Source organism: Sus scrofa, chromosome 16, assembly GCF_054392235.1.
Source record: "Sus scrofa isolate SSC_HxYL_T2T_F1_AM1 chromosome 16, Sscrofa_HxYL_maternal_Yorkshire_Landrace_v2.0, whole genome shotgun sequence".
NCBI lineage: Eukaryota > Metazoa > Chordata > Mammalia > Artiodactyla > Suidae > Sus > Sus scrofa.
The window spans coordinates 59,272,989-59,290,312 of record NC_139398.1 but is presented as its reverse complement, the minus strand read 5'-3'; the positions used below and the strand labels follow the sequence as shown (position 1 = coordinate 59,290,312).

At 44.3% G+C, this 17,324-nt stretch overlaps 1 protein-coding gene across 1 annotated transcript; it reads right to left on the bottom strand.

Moving 5' to 3' along the window:
* Positions 1 to 4,958: 4,958 nt before the first annotated feature.
* On the bottom strand, positions 4,959 to 15,104 carry CCNB1 (cyclin B1). The gene is given in 9 exon segments (NM_001170768.1): positions 4,959 to 5,671; positions 6,112 to 6,222; positions 7,142 to 7,282; positions 7,569 to 7,805; positions 7,997 to 8,155; positions 11,795 to 11,977; positions 13,903 to 14,079; positions 14,173 to 14,343; positions 14,952 to 15,104. Coding segments are annotated over 9 exon segments (1,308 nt in total). The 5' UTR covers positions 14,973 to 15,104; the 3' UTR covers positions 4,959 to 5,563.
* Between the last annotated feature and the right edge of the window lie 2,220 nt (positions 15,105 to 17,324).

Below are 17,324 nucleotides of genomic sequence, written 5' to 3'. Positions count from 1 at the left end.
ACTTAATTGACGCCCGGAAGGGGCTGGACTGTCGTTGCGTCCCGCCCCCTTCCGCCCCTAGCCCCGCCCTTTCCACCCCAGTCTCTGGTTGCTATGGTTGCCGATGTCTCTTATTTTATTCTGGCTCTGTAGGTTAAACCTTTGACAGACAACTAGTAAAAGAAAAAGAAAAAAAAAGTGAAAGAACTTTAATTAAGCGTTAGCGCAATTCAGTGCTAGGCTAAGGGCTGTGCTGGGCTAAGGGGGCACTCGGCGGCATCTGGCAGCCGCGGTCTGGAGTGGAGAACTCCAACATAAGTGCTCTTGCAACACTGGCTCTGAGATAGCCAATTGGTTGTTCTTGTTTTTGTCTTTTTAGGGCCGAACTTGTGGCAAATGGAAGTTTCCAGGCTACGGGTTGAATTGGAGCTGAAGCTGCCAGCCTACACCACAGTCATGCCAGACCGCAGAGACACATCTTCAATCTACTCCACAGCTTGCAGCAACACCGGATCCTGAGCCAGACCAGGGATGGAACCCGCATCCTCATGGATACTAGTCGAGTTGTTAACCCGCTGAGCCACAACAGGAACTCTGGGATAGCCGTTTTTGACCCCTCTTAGTACTCCCCTTCCATCCCCAGCCTTGGATGATGGGTGTGTGGGCCAGACTAGGAGAGAGAAGCATCCGAGTAGAGATTTGTTTGTCCAGGCCCCTCATTTGGCAGAGAAACGAGTGGCCCAAGATCAAAGATACCCACTACCCTCTAGGAGTCAATGCAGACTTCCAATCTGAAATTCAGCTGTCAGTAAGATTCGAACTCGGTTACAGAGTTGGGTACCCCCAAGGGTCAATTTGGTGATGCAACAGATTTCAGTTGCCCTTTCCTAGCTGAGTAGTGACTGGGTAATGGAGAAAATGCAGAACGTATAAATGCCTGATTGGTTTGTAGTTTTTCAATGTGGTCAGTCATGTAAGGGACAGGGTTCTTGCAGCACAAGCACAATAGCTCAGACCTCTTTGAATGAGAGCACGGAGCATTCCCTTCTATAACTAGTTTCCCTTGAGTTATTCACAGAACACTCCCCTTTCTTCCTCTCTATTATCAAAATACAGGTCCTGATAAAAGATTCAAAAGCCACAGGAGGATGTAAAATGTGGCCACTACTCCCAAAACTCATGGAGGAGCATTTTGCTTCGTTTTTTCTTTCACACAAAAATGATCCTCTTCTTTCATCTAACTGCTTTATCCAGGATGTCCTCCCGATTTTCACATCAGTCCCACCCTTTTGGGCAACTGCTTATCAGTGACCAAATTTGGAGCAAGAGTATGCAGTGGTTCTCCAATCAGAATCATGGGAAGAACTAGTTAATACAGATTGCTATGTGCCTCTCCAAGCTACTGATTCTGATTTGCTTTTCTAACAAATTCCCAAGTGATGTTGCTGTTGCTGTTGGGGGATGACATTTTGAGAAACAATGTAACTGAAGGTTATAAAAATGAATTAAATATACCAGATGGAGGGGTTCCCGTCCTGGCTCAGTGGTTAACGAATCCAACTAGGAACCATACATGAGGTTGCGGTTCGATCCCTGGACTCGCTCAATGGGTTAAGGATCCGTCATTGCAGTGCGCTGTGGTGTAGGTTACAGACGTGGCTCGGATCCTGCGTTGCTGTGGGTGTGGTGTAGGCCAGCAGCTACAGCTCCGATTCAACCCCTAGCATGGGAACCTCCATATGCCCCAGGAGAGGCCCCAGAGAAGGCAAAAAGACAAAAGAAAAAAAAAGAAAAAAAGTCGTAGCATTCAGACAATGAGACACCTACATCGAATGTTTTCACTGACGTGTGGAATCTGAAAAAGGGACAGACTGAACTTTTTTGCAGAACAGATATTGACTCACAGACTTTGAAAAGCTTATGATCTCCAAAGGAGACAGTTTGGGGGGTGGAAGGATATGCTTAGGTTGTGGGATGGAAATCATATAAAATTGGATTGTGATGATCATTGTACAACTACAAATGTAATAAATTCATTGAGTAATTAAAAAAAGATGTCTGACCAAAAAAGAAACTTACTTAGAAAATAAGCAGTAAAATAAACTCCAGATAAAAAAGGACTATAAGGAGTTCCTGTTGTGATGCAGAGGAAATGAATCTGATTAGTATCCATGAGGATGCAGGTTCAATCCCTGGCATCACTTGGTGGGTTAAGGATCTGGAGTTGTGGTGAGCTGTGGTATAGGTTGCAGACGTGGCTTGAATCCTGCACTGCTGTGGCTGTGTTGTAGGTAGGCAGCTACAGCTCCAGTTTGACCCCTAGCCTGGGAACTTTCATATGCCACAGGTACATTCCTAAAACACAAAACACTACAAAAAAATTCCAGGAGTTCCTGTCGTGGTGCAGTGGTTAACGAATCCGACTAGGAACCATGAGGTTGCGGGTTCGGTCCCTGCCCTTGCTCAGTGGGTTAACGATCCGGCGTTGCCGTGAGCTGTGGTGTAGGTTGCAGACGCGGCTTGACTCCCGCGTTGCTGTGGCTCTGGTGTAGGCCAGCGGCTACAGCTCCAGACTAGACCCCTAGCCTGGGAACCTCCATATGCCGCAGAAGCGGCCCAAAGAAATAGCAAAAAAAAAAAAAAAAAATTTCCAACTTAAGCAGAAATTGATGAAAAAGAGAACTTTAGAAACAAGCTGTCTCAGAGGAATAAGTTTATATAAAGGTTTTTTTTTAACTAAAAATATTTTAAGCTTTTAAATTAGACTAGAAAATGACTAAAAGAAAACTGGTGAGAATTAACGTATAAAAGCTAAAACTACCAAATAAAATAGAAAAGATAATACCAAAAAAAATTATTTATTTATTTATTTATTGTCTTTTCCAGGGCCACTCCCATGGCATATGGAGATTCCCAGGCTGGGGGTCTAATTGGAGCTGTAGCTGCCGGCCTACCCCAGAGCCACAGCAACACAGGATCCAAGCAGCGTCTTCGACCTACACCACAACTCACAGCAACCCTGGATCCTTAACCCACGGAGCAAGGCCAGGTATCGAACCCACAACCTCATGGTTCCTAGTCGGATTTGTTAACCACCGAGCTGTGATGGGAACTCCTACATGTTGTTAAATGGACCAAAATTTATTCAACTAGTGGGCTCAAGTGTAAATCAAAACCGTACACAAGAGGATTTTTTTTTTTTTCTTTTTAGGGCTGCACCTGCAACATATGATTGTTCCCAGGCTAGGGGTTCAAATGGAGCTGCAGTCACCAGCCTGCACCACAACTCTGAGCCTCATCTTCCACCAACATTACAACCCACGGCAACACTGGATCCTTAACACACTGAGGCCAGGGACTGAACTGCATCTTCATGAAATACTAGTTGGGTTTGTAACCTGATGAGCCACAACAGGAACTCCAAAACCAGCACTTTTTGTATATTTGTGTGTGTGTGTGTGTTTTGTCTTTTTAGGGCTGCACCCACAGCACATGGAGGTTCCCAGGTTAGGGGTCTAATTGGAGCTGTTGCTGCCGGCCAGCAGAGCCACAGCAACTTGGAGTCTGAGCCACATCTGCGATCTACATACACCACAGCTCATGGCAATGGGGGATCCTTAACCCACTGAGGGCCAGGGATCGAACCTGCAACCTCATGGTTCCTAGTTGGATTCATTTCTGCTGCGCCACTATGGGAACTCCACTTTTTGTACGTTTATTGCAGTGACATTGAAATAATCAACTAGCGGTACCTGCCAAAACACAGACTGTCTGGAGAAACCAGTGTACATTAAAAAAAAAAAAAAAAAAAAAGCAAGCATGGGTATTCCCATTGTGGTCTGGCATGTAACAAACCTTACTAGTATCCATGATATGTGGGTTCAATCACTGGCCCTGCTAGGGATCTGGTGTTGCTTTGAGCTGTGGTATAGGTTGGAGACTCAGTTTGGATCTGGCGTGGCTGTGGCTGTGGCTCAGATTTGAATCCTAGCATGGGAATTTCCATATGCTGCAGGTCAGGCCCTAAAATGCAACAAAAGAGCATGGGGTGTGACATTTAAACAGTATTGTCCATAGGAGCAAAGAAAAAACAATCTAAACATAAACAGGGGAATGGTTAAATACATTATAACATATTCATACTATGGACTATAATGCGCAAATACAGGTAATGCCTGTCCATGTTGAAAAGAATTGCTAACTATATAGAATGATCCCATTTTTTCTTTCTTTCTTTCTTTTTTTTTTTTTTTTTGCTTTTTAGGGCTGCACCCATGGCATACAGATGTTCCCAGGCTAGGGGTCTAATCAGAGTTACAGCTGCCAGCCTACACCACAGCCACAGCAATGCAGGATCTAAGCCTTGTCTGCGACCTATACCACAACTCACGTCAACACCAGGACCTTAACCCATTGAGTGAGGTCAGGGATCGAACCTGCAACCTCATGGTTCCTAGTTCAATTCCCTTCGGATGCGCCATGACGGTAACTCCAGAATGATCCCGTTTTTAAACACCCTCTCCATAACAATTTATATGCACATCTACATTTAGAAGAGTTATGGACAGATACATCCCAAACTCTTACATATTTTTCAGTTGAATAGGATTGAGATGTAGGAAAGTTGGCGGGGGGGGGGGGGCAATAAATAAACTTTTGTTGTTGTTGTTGTTGTTTTTGGTTTTTTTTTTTTTTTTTTTTTTGTCTTTTTGCTATTTCTTGGGCTGCTCCCGCAGCATATGGAGGTTCCCAGGCTAGGGGTCTAATCGGAGCTGTGGCCGCCAGCCTACACCAGAGCCACAGCAACGCAGGATCCGAGCCACGTCTGCAACCTACACCACAGCTCACGGCAACGCCGGATCGTTAACCCACTGAGCAAGGGCAGGGACCGAACCCGCAACCTCATGGTTCCTAGTCGGATTCGTTAACTGCTGCGCCACGACGGGAACTCCCAATAAACTTTTTCAGATACTTTCATATTTGTTCTAAGGATTGTTTTATTTTTCTTAACCAATAAACAAAAAGTAAATTAGGTTTTGAATATAAATTAAAATTCTCATTTTTCCAAGTGAAAAAGTTGATACTAAAGTTGATAATTTAAGAAAGTGGTACAAGTAGATTATTTAGGATTATGACTGCAGCCACCAGAGGAAATATAAAACAAGGGGACTAGGATTGAGACGGTAGACTCTTCCTTGTGTAGAACTAGGTAGCAGATTCTCTCAAGATGACTGAGCTTACATACAGTGTAACATATAAAGATATTAAATGGCTTCAAGACTATATGAACTCATATTAATTAAGTTATGCCAAGTACATAAAACAAGAAGAGCCAATTGTATATATTAGTTGGGTTCCCAGGTAACTGAAAACAGTTTTCATTTTTTAAAAAACATTCTCCACTGTACCTTTAAGACAACTTTTAAGTTATCCTCAAGTGGGAAATAGCCACATTCAAATGAGTTAAGAAGTAAAAAGGACTACAAACTTTATTAAAAGTAAATAAGTGTAACATATAATATGTACAGATGGCACATGGTGCCAATTTTATTTGTAGATATTATAGTATTCCGAAGTTCACAAGTTACACCTTTGCCACAGCCTTGGCTAAATCTTGAACTAGTGCTGAATTCAGCTGGGCTAGAGTGCTGATCTTAGCATGCTTAGATGTGGCATACTTGTTCTTGATAGTCTGGAATGGAAAAACACAGTAATTAATGAAGGAAAAGAGGAAAACCTTATAAGAATCCATGGTACAAATAGTCACTTAAAACCATCAACTCCTTAAAAATCAGCTTATGAATTGTCGGGCCATCAAGTCTTTTTTTTTTTTTTTTACAGCTGCACTTGCAGCATACAGAAGTTTCCAGGCTAGGGGCTAAATTGGCGCTGTAGCCACTGGCCTATACCACAGCCACAACAACGTGGGATCCGAGCCACATCTGCGACCTACACCACAGCTCATGGCAATGCGGGATCCTTAACCTGCTGAGCGAGACCAGGGATCGAACCTGCGTCCTCCTCATGGATGCTAGTCAGATTCGTTTCCACTGAGCCACAGCGGGAACTCCAGGCATCAAGTCTTAATGATTTTCACTTTTCCCCCAACACTCTACAGTGCCACTGACTTACCATGTGCTTTGTAAGCCCTCGATTCACCACGACGATATTCTTAGCCAAGTGTTGCATAACCACAAGAAGGGATTCTTCAGTGTATGACAGGTAATGCTGTAGAGTTGGTGTCTAAGACAACAAAAGTTAAGGTTGAAAATGCTCATCAATGATGGTTTTCATAAAACCTCTAGATGTTACTCAAAAATAGGATAGAGAGGAAGATACTGTGTGACTGATTATAACTGAAATTTAAGACAAGCTTAAGACCCCTTTTTCCCCAGGTACTCTCCTTTCATGCTTTCCCTGGGATCCTGTGCTCAAACCTACTTACATTTTTTAAATTGCTGACTTGTCCACCCCAAAGCTAAACCCCAAGTTCCTCGGAGCTGACTTTCTCATTGATAATTCTATTGCTAGGGTCTAGAGTATCACATGGCACACAGGAGAAATGCTTGTTGTTTTTTTTTTGGTCTTTTTTTGTCTTTTGTTGTTGTTGTTGTTGCTATTTCTTGGGCCGCTCTCGCGGCATATGGAGATTCCCAGGCTAGGGGTTGAATCGGAGCTGTAGCCACCGGCCTACACCAGAGCCACAGCAATGCGGGATCCGAGCCGCGTCTGTGACCTACACCACAGCTCACGGCAACGCCGGATCGTTAACCCACTGAGCAAGGGCAGGGACCGAACCCGCGACCTCATGGTTCCTAGTCAGATTCGTTAACCACTGCGCCACGACGGGAACTCCAGAAATGCTTGTTTAATCAATGAATATGAATAAACTTCTGCTATGTCATTTCACCTGCTTGAGTTTCTCCATCTGTAAGGAGTAGCAACTGCTCTGCTTTTCCCAGAGGGGTATAGAAAGATGAGATTAGGTAATGAAATGGAAGCAAGCTATGAAGATATCACAAACTTGATTTTAAAACCTTCCCTCAGTAGATGCCATATTTAGGAACCAAGTGAATTGTCCTTTAATAGAAACAGGTCTGTATTCAGTAAATACTACAATTTAAAAGCTTGGCGTGACCTTAGTTTGTGGGACAGAGCTTACCCATTCACCATTATCAAGAATCTTCAGGGATAGGCAAAAAGCTCCTGCTGCGATCTGAGAAGGAGGAAAGTGCACCATATCGTAGTCCAACATAGTTAGCTCCATCAGATATTTGGCCAAAGTATGTAACTCAACATCAACCTGGAACAAAACCCACGGGGTCACTGAGCTCGTCTGAGAATTTTGCATTGGCAGTAACTATGGGGTATGCCCATAACTTTTAACTGTAAATGTTTGTCTCTCAACTCAAATGCAATTGCCTATGAAAAACTTTAATATTACCACAACAGCCTGATTGGAAATAAAGACCATCTTTAACCCTTCCCCACGTAGTTAGATACATAGTACAAGGCAGTTGAGTTAGATCTCATTGGTCAGCAGTATTCCCCAATGTACCATACTAAAATTTTCAATTTTTACTCTGTACCTCTCCAATCTTGGATGCTCTCCGAAGAAAATGCAGGGGTAGAGGGCGACCCAGACAAAAATTTAATGCTCTTAGAATCTTCATTTCCATCTGCCTGATTTGGTACTTAGTGTAAGTATTGTCAGTCACAAAGGCAAAGTCACCAATTTCTGGAGGGTACATTTCTTCATATTTGCTGGCAATAAACATGGCAGTGACACCAACCAGTTGGAGCATCTTCTTGGGCACACAATTATCCTGCAATGGGAACCTCAATTGGATGAATAAGTAACATGCATTTGAAAAGGAGGCACAGCGCAATGGAGAAAGACACTCCCACACTAAAATTTCAACTCCCAAGACAGATTTTAGCTGAAAAAGTTTGTTTCTTATGACTTATAGCTAGGACCCTCGAAGAGAGATCTCTCAGTTGCTGAATTTATGCTCACCTGCATGAACCGATCAATAATGGAAACTGTCATGTACATGGTCTCCTGTAGTAACCTGAATTTCATCTGAACCTGCACTAGCCAGTCAATTAGGATGGCTCTCATGTTTCCAGTGACTTCACGACCCAGTAGGTATTTTGGTCTAACTGCTTGTTCTTCCTGCAAAAGAAGTGCGGATTATCCTTAGAAGCAAGACTCCACGTGACATTTCTTTTTTCCTTTCTTTTTTTTTTTTTGTCTTTTTGCTATTTCTTTGGCCGCTCCCGCGGCATATGGAGGTTCCCAGGCTAGGGGTCGGAATCGGATCTGTGGCCACCAGCCTACGCCAGAGCCACAGCAACGCAGGATCCGAGCCGCGTCTGCAACCTACACCACAGCTCAGGGCAACGCCGGATCATTACCCCCCTGAGCAAGGGCAGGGACCGAACCCGCAACCTCATGGTTCCTAGTCGGATTCGTTAACCACTGCGCCATGACGGGAACTCCCCACATGACATTTCTGACCAGAAATGTCCCCTCAGAGTAGCTCTAAAACATTTAGGATCGCTAACAGTTCTTTTTTATTATTTTGTTTTGTTTTTATCTTTTTTAGGCCTGTACCCACAGCATGTGGAAGTTGCTAGGCTAGGGGTTGAATCGGAGCTGCAACCGCCAGCCTACGCCATAGCCACAGCAACGAGGGATCCAAGCGATCTCTGTGACCTACACTGCGGCTCACCACAACGCTGGATCCTTTAACCCACAGAGCAAAGCCAGGGCTCAAAACTGTGTCCTGGAGTTCCCGTCGTGGCTCAGTGGTTAACGATCCGGCGTTGCCGTGAGCTGTGGTGTAGGTTGCAGATGCGGCTCAGATCCCAAGTTGCTGTGGCTTTGGCGCAGGTCAGTGGCTACAGCTCCGATTCGACCCCTAGCCTGGGAACCTCCATATGCCAAGGGAGCGGCCCAAAGAAATAGCAAAAAGACAAAAAAAAAAAAAAAAAAAAAAAAAAACTGTGTCCTCATGGATACTAGTCAGGTTCGTTACTGCTGAGCCACAACAGGAAATCCCTCTAGTGATTGGATTATTCATACAGTCATTGCAAACAGCTCTTTTGCTGAGGAAGAAATAAAGCAAACATTCAACAGGACAATGTGACAGGTTTTCACAATGGCAGATCTTACTATGTCCATTTCACCACTACTGGCCCATACCTTGTCCCCACTTCTTCCCTAATAAAGATACCATAGTATCACCTCATATCTTTTCACTTAAGACTCTAAATCCAGAACCTGAAGTAGAAGAAAATAGCAACAGCTCCCAGATCAGCTGGAACCAATATGCTACCACTCTGGCTCCAGGGTTTAAACCCCCAAAAACCCATAAATAAGAGTGAACCATCAAAACCCAGCTTATGCATCTGCTGAACCCACTCCTCTGAAGTTAGAACATTAAACTTTAAAAACAAGGGAGGGAGTTCCCATTGTGGCTCAGCAGTAATGAATCTAACTAGTATCCATGAGGATGTGGGTTCAATCCTTGGGCTCACTCAGGGGGTTAAGGTTTTGGCATTGCCATAAGCTGTTGGATAGGTCACAGACACGGCTCAGATCTGGGATTGCTGTGGGCTGTGGTGTGGGCCAGCAGCTGCAGCTCCAATTTGACCCCTAGCCTGGCAACATCCATATGCAGCATGTGTGGCCCGAAAAAGCAAAAACAAGGGAGAAGAGGAAGTTCCCCACCTGGCTCAGCAGTAACAAACCCAACTAGTGTCCATGAGGACGCAGGTTCAATACCTGGCCTTGCTCACTGGATTAAGGATCTGGCATTGCCATGAGCTGTGGTATAGGTAGCAGACACAACTCAAATCCCATGTTGCTGTGGCTGTGGTATAAGTCTGGCAGCTACAGCTCCAACTGGACCCCTAGCCTAGGAACTTCCATATACCATGGGTGCGGCCCTAAAAAGACCAAAAAAGGAAAAAAAGTGGAGAGGAGAAGAAAAAATCCAGAGCAGAAGTCTTCTTGCAGGACAATCCTATAGAAAATTGGAGACACCCAAAAGAATCAGGCCAGGAGTTCCCATAGTGGCTCAGTGGTTAACGAATCCAACTAGGAACCATGAAGTAGTTGTGGGTTCGATCCGTGACCTTGCTAAGTGGGTTAAGGATCCGGCGTTGCCGTGAACTGTGGTGTAGGTTGCAGACGTGGCTCGGATCCCTCGTTGGGCTGGCTCTGGCGTAGGCCGGTGGCTACAGCTCCGATTCGACCCCTAGCCTGGGAAAAAAACAAAAACAAACCAGGCCAAAGCCCAAAGACATTAACGATGCCACTAGAATAAAATGCATTATAAACAAGCAGTTTGGATGCATCTGGTAACTGTATAACTTATGTTGTTAACATACAGAATGCCTCCTTTTTTTTGAGAGGAAAGGGCAAAGGACACTAATAGAAAGTTTGAGAAATGGGCTGAAATGGCAAAAAGTCCAAAAATTTAGTTTTTGAGTATATTCTTCTTAGATGCAAAGAACAACTTCCATTATGGCACATGCTCATAAGCCACACTGATCCAAGATGCCTTTTGGCTATAGTTTTTCAGCATCTCTATTATCATGTACCTTCAGCCTGTTAGCCTCCTTAAACCCAAATTTGGGACTCACCCACCCCAAACTGTGATGGATATTATCATTCAATCTGACTTTCTTTACAAAAGCCATGGCACTCAGCAGAAATGAATCTGATTAGTATCCATGAGGACGCAGGTTCGATCCCTGGCTTTGCTCAGTGGGTTAAGAATCCAGTGTTGTCATGAGCTGTGGTGTAGGTCGCAGACACATCTGGGACCTGGTGTTGCTGTGACTGTGGCATAGGCCAGCGGCTATAGCTCCTTTTCAACCCTTAGCCTGGGAACCTCCGTATGTTGGGGGTGCAGCCCAAAAAAAACAAAAGAAAGAAAGAAAGAGACAAAAAATTAAAGCATGGTATTACCCACTCACTTGAACTTTCCCTGATCAAAATGGGGTGCAGCCCAAAAAAAAACAAAAGAAAGAAAGAAAGAGACAAAAAATTAAAGCATGGTATTACCCACTCACTTGAACTTTCCCTGATCACCAGCTTGTTTATTTTTGGTGTTTCATTAAGAATTTAAAAGTGGAACCTACTTTTAAGAAATGATTACACGGGGAGTTCCCGTCGTGGTGCAGTGGTTAACGAATCCAACTAGGAACCATGAGGTTGCGGGTTCAGTCCCTGCCCTTGCTCAGTGGGTTAATGATGCGGCGTTGCCGTGAGCTGTGGTGTAGGTTGCAGACGCGGCTCGGATCCCGCGTTGCTGTGGCTCTGGCGTAGGCCGGTGGCTACAGCTCGGATTCAACCCCTAGCCTGGGAACCTCCATATGCCGCGGGAGCGGCCCAAGAAATAGCAACAACAACAACAACAACAACAACAACAAAAGAAATGATTAAATGGTTTTTTTTTTTTTTTTTTTGTCTTTTGTCTTTTTAGGGCTGTACCTGTGGCATATGGAGGTTCCCAGGATAGGGGTCGAACTGGAGCTGTAGCTGCCAGCCTACACCACAGTCACAGCAGCGGGATCTGAGCCGAATCTTCGACCTACACCATAGCTCATGGCAATGCAATTCCCAACCCACTGGGCAAGGCCAGGGATGGAACCCGCAACCTCATCGTTCCTAGTCGGATTCGTTAACCACTGAGCCACAATGGGAATGCCTAGAAATGCTTAAACTGTTAATGGAGTATCTCTTTGATAAAGCTAGATGCAGCTTAGACAAAAAACAAAGATTCTGTACTACTATACTGACCTCAAGTTGTCTCAGATAATCATAGATATCTTTCACATATTCACTACAAAGGTTTGGATCCCCTCCATCTTCTGCATCCACATCATTCACTGCAAGAATTACATCAGAGAAAGCCTGACACAAATATTCTTCTGCAGGGGCACAGCCAGATGTTTCCATGGGGCTTGGAGAGGGAGTATCAACCTGAAACAGATTTTGAAACAACAGTTAAGAAGAGCACACGGTCTGCGAATAAAGGTCAGATAACTGGTACCAACTCAAAAGACTACCTGCTGAATAGATATACAATTCATTTAGCTTTTCAAATTTATTCAGTGTATCTTCAGGAAATAATAGGAAAAGTAAAATGCCAACTTAGGCTGAGCCAATTTAGAGGCAGCAGCTAAACAGTTACAACAGAGAGGAAGCAAATTCATATTCAAGACTTTCCTCCAAATAAAACTGGTAAGTAATGGATCTGTTTAGCGATGTCATGTGAAGTTAATCCAAGTGAATATGTTAATCCTTAGTCTTTATTTCAAATTATGGACTGTTTCCCACTGCCCAAAAGAACACAAGTTCTGTTCTGACTACTAAGGATTAACTGACTTGTTATCACAAACCATTTTCCTCAAGCTCCAGTTACCCTGTGGTCCAAACATTGACTGAGCACTTTCTTCAAATCAAGCCCTGTGCTAGACACTGGCTTTATGATGTCCTCAAGAAGCTTTGAATTTAGAAAAAGTAAATGGGAGTTCCCGTCGAGGCTCAGTGGTTAACGAATCTGACTAGGAACCATGAGGTTGAGGGTTCGATCCCTGCCCTTGCTCAGTGGGTTAACGATCCGGTGTTGCTGTGAGCTGTGGTGTAGGTTGCAGATGCGGCTCAGATCCAGCGTTGCTGTGGCCCTGGTGTAGGCCAGTGGCTTCAGCTCCGATTAGACCCCTAGCCTGGGAACTTCCATATGCCGCGGGAGTGGCCCAAGAAATGGCAAAAAGACAAAAGACAAAAAACAAAAAACAAAACAAAGAAGTAAATGAAGTAAAGAGACTGATTCTGGGAACAAGAGTAGGGTGGGGGAAGTTAAGATGGGGATGGGGGAAGTTAAAGAAAGCTTTGGGTGTTGATGCTTGAGCTGTTATGAAGGATGAAAAGGTTATCAGTTACATGAAAGAGGGTGGGAAAAGTATTCTTGTAAGTGGGGAAGCAAAGGTTAGAATCACTATGGGACTTTTAAATGAAAGCTCAGGTCATGAGGTATGGTCAATTAAAGAGTGGGGGAAAAAAAAAAGGAACAAATGAAAACCACAAAAAAAATCCCATAAAACAAAGACTGTGCATGCTACAGTTTTCTGTGCTGTGTCCAGAAGGTCAATATTAAATCCACAGCCTCAGTCACATCCCCTTCCCTTAGACATACAATGAGGCTGAATGACTTTAACAGACCATTTCCCAACCAGCTTTAAGGAGATATTAAAAATTAGTACTTAAGAATGCAATTCATTGCAATTTCAGCCAAGCAGCCTCTTCTAGATGAAATATTTTTCCCTCACAGAAGAAGATACATTTAATATCTGATATTTAATAAAAAGTTCTTGGTGTTGAGGCCAAGTGTTAAGCCATCTTCTTACCCTGCTCTCTGAAGAGCTACATTTTCTGCTTTACACATTTATATATTTCGGTGTTGGCTTATTATTATTTGGTGGCCACATTAGGGAGTAAACAAAAAGGACTTAAAGAGAACAATCTGTGCTTCAGTCAACATATTCTGGTCAGAGATGACTGGTACCTTAAAGACAGCAAAATCTTTGGTCCCTGCAGCTACCACTCAATACCGTAAACAAAGGAGGGGTAGTAAAACAAAGCAATTAAAAGCACAGTTTCTGAAGCCAGATAGGCTGGGTTTGAACCCAATTCTGTCATTGACTAGATGTGACTAGAAGAATACCAGTGCTGAGTATACTATTAACGTGAGCTAATGCATGTACAGTGCTTAGCAGAACCTACTTCCTGTTAAGTACTATATAAATGTTACTATTACTACTATTTGTTCAAATGCTATTCCATACTTGAATAAAATGAAAGGAAACAAACAATCAACAGACTCTAAAATGGTCCAGAAAGTTTACCAAAATAGGTTCAGGGGAAAGTTTCTCTCCTTTAACAGGCTCAGGTTCTGGTTCAGGCTCCAGTTCAGGCTCGGGCTCCCTCTCTGGCTGGGGCTCTAATACAGGTACAGGAGCCTTTTCCAGAGGTTTCGGTAGTTTTTTAGCAACAACTTTTCCAGCAGCTAAAGTTTTTGCTTCCTGTGGATGAAAAGGAGAGAATGGATTGTTTCTCCACCAAGAGCCACAGCTGGAAGGGAGACACTCACAGAATAGTTGAATCAGCATAGTTACCTTTTTCAGAGGCAGTTTGGCCTGTGGCTGTTCACTGACTTTGTTACCGATGTCTCCAAGAGCAGTTCTTGGCCTCAGTCCGGGCTTAGAGGTTGCAGCAGAGGCCACAGGCACGCGCTTTGCGCCTGCCATACTGATCTTCGCCTTATTTTCAGCATTAATTTTCGTGTTCTGTAAGAAGCAAGACGAGTCTGGGAGTTGGCCCCGCCACGTTAAAATAAGTCAAGGGTTAAAGCGGGGCAAAAAAAAAAAACAACAAAAAAAACTGCGGCCCTCAGAAGGAAAGCCGACTGTGAATGGGTTCCCAGGGGAAACCGGGGTTCCAGGGTCTACGCTAAGCTTATGACAAGTCAGTTTTCTCCTGGAACCTCTCCGTTCACCTATTGAGGGATTACGTGCTCAGTCCCCGCCGGACCTAAAATACCATGGAAATCGAAAAAGCCTTCAATTGCAGGCACCTTCCCTTTCCCTCAGGGAAGAAGATTGCGCAATTGGTGGGAGCCCACTCGGGTCCTCCAACACCTTTTACAAAAGGTTTCCGGTCTACCCTCCATCTGCCCCCTCCCCCCAATTAGTCCAAGGCCCATCCGCTTCTCTTTTGCACCTTTCTCTCTCCGTCCGTCTGCCCCCCAAACTCTCCCAGTATGTTAGGGGCCCACCGACCGCCTTCCTCCTCTCCAAATTCGCTCCCACCGTGGGGGAACTCCAGCAGGGGAAACAGGGAGAGGAGACCCAGGAGTCAGGAGAGCCGCGTTTGTTCACCAACCGCAGCAGCTCACCCTGGTGATCCGGAGCGCCATGACTTCCTCTGTACCAGGCCAGGCAGCAGCTCAGAGGGGAGAAGCAGAGCACTGGAGCCCCGACCAGCCGGGGACCTTGAAGCCACCACTAGCTAACAGCCGTTCCTCCGCAGCACGCCGGGAGGAATCCGGCCCCGCCTCGGGTTTAAACCCCGCACCGCTCCCTCCTTATTGGCCTGTTCGTGGCACTCGCTCACTTCCCATTGGCGGCGGCCAGTTCCTCCGAAAATGCGTTTCCAAGGCGATCCCGCGAAGAAGTTCGGGCGGGGGCGGGGCCAGGCCGTCACGTGGTCTGACTCGGCGCCTGCGCCCTGGGGCAGCCGCTACTGCCACCTGATGAAGGGAGGGTTCTCTTTGCCCCACACCTGGAGCAGTGAACTTGTAAGCGACTAAAGTTAGCTGAGACAAGTCACAGCGGCCTTGGGAAAGGAAGAGTGGAGCTCCTTGTTTGACGTGAGGGGCAGTTATGGCTTTAGTCCTACTTGTTAAACACACTTTCCTCTCCTAGAGTGGCTTGTAGCAGGAAATACTTTTATATATACATTCTTTTTTCGTTTGTTCATTCCAACAGCACTCTGGGATAAAAAGGAGGCTCCGAGATGCTTTGGGTGACTCCCAGGATCACAAATTAGTAACACGGGATTGAACTTCACTTTCTTTGGATCCATGAGGTTTCCACACACTAATTGTCTCTTAATTTTGCAAGCCAGGCTGCCTCTTAACCTGCCAGATTACTTCAATCAAGTTGTTTCCCAAAGCCAATCTTTTTCTTTTAGTTTTTTACTTGAAAATAATTTCAAACTTACAAAAGTTTCAGACAAAAATGTAACAAGGAACACACATAGAGCCTTTATCCAGATTCAAATATCCTTAACATTTTTACCCCATTTGTTTTATGGTTTACTTAATCTTATATATAGATCTATGTATAACTGTATATAAATTTTTTTTCTTGGAAATACCTGTTGTGGCTCAGCAGTAACAAACCTGACTGGTATCCATGAGGATTCAGTTTCCATCCCTGACCTTGCTCAGTTGCCCTGAGCTCTGGTGTGGGCTGCAGATGTGACTTTGATTCAACCCCTAGCCTGGGAACTTACATATGCTGCACGTGCGGCCCTTAAAAAAACAAACAAACAAACAAACAAAAAACCACTTAAATATTTGAGGGTAAGTTATATATATCATGGCTCCTTATCTGTTAAATTTTTAGTGTGTATTTCCTAAGGAAAAAAGCATATTCTCTTAATGTAATCACAATAGAATTAGCAACTGCGTAAATTTACTATAACATTTTATTCAATCTAGTTTGTATTCTAATTTTGTCGCTTGAGCAGTTTCTAGCACTTTCTTTCCTCCAGTACAAGATCCAGCTAGGGTCAGTGTTGCATGTAGCCTCCTTTAGTCTGGAACAGTTCCCACAGCTTTCCTTTGTCTTTGTTTTTTTTTTTTTTTTTTTTTTTGTTTTTTGAACACTGATGGTTTTGAAGAGTGCAGTACTCCCTGCCACTTTTTAGGAAATAGAACTTTCTTATTTTTGTGTTTGTCTAATGGTTCCTGTGATTTACACCGAGGTTATGCATTTTTGGCTATTATGCCGTGGAGGTGACATCATATTCTAAGGGGATCAACTTTGCAAACATGTGGTGTTCACCTGTTCCCCATAAGGGAGATTAATTTTGATCACTTGGCTAAGCTTTTACCTGGTTTTGGCACTGTACACTTAGTTGTTTGCTTTTTTCTTACAACTAAAGTGTCTGTGAGAAGACACTTTAAAACCATGCTCCTCATCAAGTTCCCTTCGATTTCACCTCCCCTCACAGCAGCACTTGCTTAGGAAATGCTAACATTGTTTTCCCATTGCCATGGGCTCTCTCCAGCTAGCTGAAGCTGAGAAAGCACATACATTTTTTTTCTTTTTAGGGCCGCAATCGTGCCATATGGAAGTTTCCAGGCTAGGGATCAAATCGGAGCTGCAGCTGCCAGCCTATGCCACTGCTACAGCCACAGCAACCTCAGATCCAAACCAAGTCTCCAACCTACACCACAGCTCATGGCAAGGTTGGATCCTTTAGCCCACTGAGGGGGGCCAGGGATTGAATCTGCATCCTCATGGATACTAGTCAGGTTTGTTTCTGCTGAGCCAAAAACCACGTACTTTGAATGAATGACTCTAGGATACCAGGCCTTTAGCAGACCTAAGTGAATACCCTATCCTCACCATAGGAAATTCTTTTAACATGGCAGTTCTCAACTGGGGAACATTTTTTCTCATGGGTGGCACTTGGCATTTCTAGTTGTCACAATTGGGAAGATGCTACTGGCATCTAGAGGGTAGAGACCAGAGATGCT